The 4,833-nt window shown below is 37.6% G+C and overlaps 1 protein-coding gene across 4 annotated transcripts in view; it reads right to left on the bottom strand.

The window, feature by feature from the left end:
• LOC111869968 (probable G-protein coupled receptor CG31760) overlaps positions 1-4,833 on the bottom strand; it is a 245,382-nt gene that overhangs the window by 64,099 nt on the left and 176,450 nt on the right. For all 4 annotated transcript variants that reach the window (XM_033753622.1, XM_033753623.1, XM_023861873.2 and 1 more), the window contains exons 10-11: positions 2,394-2,608; positions 1,449-1,587 (exon numbers count right to left, since the gene is read on the bottom strand). In XM_033753622.1, coding sequence (XP_033609513.1) covers positions 1,449-1,587; positions 2,394-2,608 — 354 coding nt within the window. The remainder of the gene's footprint in view (positions 1-1,448; positions 1,588-2,393; positions 2,609-4,833) is intronic.

The raw sequence follows: 4,833 nt of genomic DNA on the forward strand, positions 1-4,833 counted from the left end.
TGTTAGTGTGATGGACCAGAATGAAACAAATCAAATTTAAAACAGGTAGTTTTGAAAATGATAATTGGTTACAAATAATTTGGTACAAACTGTGTAAAAATTGTCAGATTCAGAGTTCAGTTCATAATCTCTGGACTTCAAATCATTGTACTGCTATGCATGATAAAATACAACGTAGTCTGAACAAAGCAACTCACTACACCTTGTACTTCCTAATCTGGCTACTGGCAAGGAAGATTTAGTTGACCTTGCAATAATGTAAAGCAATCTCACTGTATGGAATCAATGGTCTGTGTTGCTACACTTACCTAGAAACATTTATAAAGAGGGGCTTCCTATCATTCATCTTAGTTTTCAATCAGGTCTTTAGCACACTGTCTTTCTAATACAATTTGATTTGTATGCTACAGAATACTTTATAAAGGTTGACTTGATCAAAGTTTGCTACTTTAGAAATTTGTATTCTAAGAAACTGTTTCAAGTTAATACAATAATAAATATGTTTATATCCACAAAAAATTAACTGAAGCAATTCCGGTATGACCTAGTAGTTTTACATATCAGTTTTCAAACCTGAATACCAAAAGCTAGTTCAAAGTAAGCTGAAGAATTGTTTTTACTGATAAGAGAAACAGTGTAAAGCATAATATAAAAAGGACAACTACATGTTCAAACAGTAACCCAAACTACTGCCTACAGTTTTATTCTAGTGCCTGGATATAAATCATAAACTGACTGCTATATCATCTGTTGTGTGTGCTCAGATCTTTACAGTCTACTAGTTTAGAAAATTCAGAAATAAAAGTAAAAAAGTAAAAGTAAAGGTATCCCTGTAACAGGCCGTGGTGGCCCATAGGGTTGTGAGATGTTGAGGTTCCCACATTTTCTAGACAATCAGCTTACAGATGGCAGCAAGGTTGTCAGCCCTACACGCCAGCCGCACTTCACTCCCAAGAATATTCCAGTAATATTCCTGGTACACATTTCTGTTACAGGCTGAGTCGACCCCAGGGCCATAGTGCGGCTGGAAGGATTAGGTCAATTGAAAAGAATCCAATGACCTCATCGGGACCTGAACCTGCAATCTTCCGGCTTGTAGCATAGTGCCTCAACCAACTACACTACTGCGTGCCAGAAATAGCCTGCTAAAAACCGGAAATAATATCTGTTAAATAAATATAATATGCGTATTAATTGTAGTGATGAAGCTATGTTCTTGAGGATTCTCTTAAGAGGAATGCATACGAACCTGGAGTAAATTTCAACATTTATTATATCATCAAAGGAAATGGAACGTTAAGATTAAACATGTAATTTTGTTTTAACAGTTAATTACAATACATTTAACTCAGATAGGCCTTTGAAGACCCAGTGAGCAGGGGAATATCATAAATTTATTGATAAGTTTAAATTTCTTTAGTGATAAAACAATAACATATGCTACTTACTGGAAGGCGACCATAGCTGTGTTGACAAGAGCAATATTGTAGATGGCATAACTGATGAGACGGGCTTCATTATACAGCGATTCTGCATTCCTCACATTGTAGCAGACCTTTATTCCCCAAGAGAGGAATAATACCTCTCCTGTAAAAACACAAAATATTACATTTTCCTCTTTTTACTATCATCTCTGCTGGAATTCAGGTTGCAACTGTTATTGTGAATTGGTTGCATTTTGTTTTTTTGCACATACTGGATCACAATCAGACAATATACATGTGTACACAAAATCTTGACTAAAATCTGACAACCGAGAAATTTATTTACATTTTCCACCACGCCTTCCCTTTTTTACAGTTTCTTTTGCAACAATCACTGCCTGCAGTATTACCGATTTCTGCAGCAATCGATGTGAAGAAGAAGAGTAATTAAAGACATGGCTAACAGTGAAAGAAGATAGAATTAAGAATTCAGAGCTGAATATGAAGTTAATGAACACTGTTCGTATATGTCTAGTTAAAGAAATGGATTTCTATGGATTACTTGCTGTGCAGGAGAGGAAAAAGTTAGTCACCACTTAACTTGGATGAGCACAATAATGGGAACAGCTGGCAAAACTAGAGATAGATGTAAATAAAGAAAAGACAAAAGGTAGTTAACCTAAAAGAAGGAGAAACATTCAGCCTTCTTGGGCTGAATGCTTTTGATGAAGTTTTGAGAAAGTTTATTTGTTTGTAACTTAGGGAACAGGAGGAATTTATCGTGACAAAAGGGGGTAACATTTAGGCTTGAAGTGGCCCTAAAATGAGTGTACAGAAAAAATTCACGTTTGAATGAAACTTTTGTGGCATTGTTTATTTTTATCATGTTATCATGAAAACAGGTGGAATTTGAGAAAAACAGTTACCCATGACAGACCTATGCATACACATGAAGGAAAGTGAACTCACCAATGGCCAGGCTGTGGTCCCACCAATTGTAGGAGCACTGCTTGAAGCGGAGGCCCGCCTGGTCACGGATCTGCTCTGCTATTGGCGGTGCACTCAGGGTCCACGTGCCCAGGTAGATAAGCATCACCAGCAATATAGGAAACATCCATTGCAACAGCTGTTTGTCAGTGAGCTTCACCTTGTGCGCCGATTTCACCCGGTACGTTAGCGAGACTCTGTGAACACGCGTAACAGGGAGTAAGTAGTTCCTCTGTAGGGGGACCCGTACTGCTTCCGTTCCATTGTCTTCAGCTCCGTTACCTTCATCTCAGCTCAGGCCCTTGTCCGCGAGCTGCTACAGGAACATTCTACTGTCGCTTGACAAAACAGGAACCAATTTCGACTGCTACTGCATGCCGCAAATTGGAGTAATGTGGGATCCGATTTTAGATTATGAAACTTGGGCCCAATGAAACAACTACGGAGAATTTAACCATTTCTTCAATGGATTAATGAGGGTCGACGAAACGTTTTTCAAGTAGCTTCTGATGTGGTACCGCAAAATTATTTCAAGTTTCAAACATAGACAACTGCCCTTACAGAAACGCAAATAAAAATGTCCATGATACAGTATACCCAACTAAAGGTTAGCAGAGTTTCCGAAGTAAGGATGCTTTGTCCTAATTTAGTATTCAGTTACAAACACATTTGTAAGTTTTTCGATTTTCACGGAATGTTTTCCTGGGATCTAAACTCGGTAATAATTTATGACTAGAAAAATAATATATTCCACCAGATACAGGTTTACTTAAGAGTGATGTTACCATACGTCGTTTATCTGACAGGAGTTGAGACGTGGTCTTTGCCAAATGGAGCAACGAGACCACTCCCGAGGTTGCTACGATTGGAAGTTTCGGTCCCAAACGAATTTACAGCTACAGACGTAGTTCAGATGAAGATATTTTCATGATATTCAATGTTGAGGAATTTTACAGATGGAATGTGTGGCCAAATCATGACCAGAAAGACGTCGTTGTTGACATCATCATCAGCAGCATCACCATCGTTTTTATACCAACAGCAACGTTAATTAACCAACATAAATGACAAAATAAAATAAATCGTCATCATCATAATCATTCGTTTTTCTCCGGTGTTTGTCAGTTACTGGCTTTCACAGCTTCTATAAAGAATGCAAACTAATAAATGATGTAATTTTAATTGAAATGAATTATTACCGTATTACGATCAATATGATACTGATCTCGTATTGATCGTGATATGGTAATAATTAATTTCAATATGATACTGATTTCGGTTCGATGCTCAAAATTACTAGACCAAAGAAAACAAGCCAAATTCCAACGGTTACAGGATCCAAGCAAGTTAAATGGGGATAATCTGAACAACATTGGACGTGAAACCAGCAGCTATTTCAGAAAAAAAAGAGGGAATATCTGAAAGACAAAATTGATGAGCTTGCAATGAACAGTAAGAACAAGAACATTAGAGACCTGTATAGAGGAATAAATAACTTTAAGAAGGGTTACCAATCTAGCAGTAACTTAGTGAAGGATGAGAATGGTGACCTGCTTGCAGATTTCCACAGCATTTTGAGCAGGTGGAGGAACTACTTCTCTGTTATTGAATGTACATAGGGTTAGTGTTGTTAGGCATACAGAAATCCATACAGCTGCGCCGTTAATACCTGATCCTAGCCCTTTTGAGGTTGAAATTGCTATTGCAAAATTGAAACGGTATAAATCGCCAGGTAGTGATCAAATTCCGGCAGAACTTGTTCAAGCAGGAGGCGAAATATTACGTTCTAAGGTCCACAATCTAATTACTTCTATTTGGTATAAGGAAAAATTTCCTGATCAGTGGAAGGAGTCTATTATTGTACCAGTTCACAAGAAGGGTGATAAAACTGACTGTAGTAATTATCGGGGGATATCACTGCCATCAACTTCATATAAAATTTTGTCCAATATTCTCCTTTCAAGGTCAAGTCCATGTATAGATGAAATTATTGGGGATCATCAGTGTGGCTTTCAACGTAACAGATCAACTATAGACCATTTGCATTCGTCAGATACTGGAGAAAAACTGGGAGTATGATGAGACAGTACATCAGCTATTTATAGACTTCAAGAACGCCTACGATGCGGTTAGGAGGGAAGTATTGTACAATGTTCTAATAGAGTTTTGGATACCCATGAAACTAGTTAGGTTGATTAGAATTTGTTTAAACGAAACGTATAGTAAAGTCCGTGTAGGTAAACATTTGTCTGATAAGTTTCCTATCCAGAATGGTCTAAAATAAGGAGATGCCTTATCGCCACTCCTTTTCAACTTTGCTTTAGAATATGCAATTAGGAAGGTCCAGGGAAACCAGGTGGGACTGAAATTAAACGGGACACATCAGCTGTTGACCTATGTCGATGATGTGAATCTACTGGAT

Source organism: Cryptotermes secundus, unplaced genomic scaffold (genome assembly GCF_002891405.2).
Source record: "Cryptotermes secundus unplaced genomic scaffold, Csec_1.0 scaffold1766, whole genome shotgun sequence".
NCBI lineage: Eukaryota > Metazoa > Arthropoda > Insecta > Blattodea > Kalotermitidae > Cryptotermes > Cryptotermes secundus.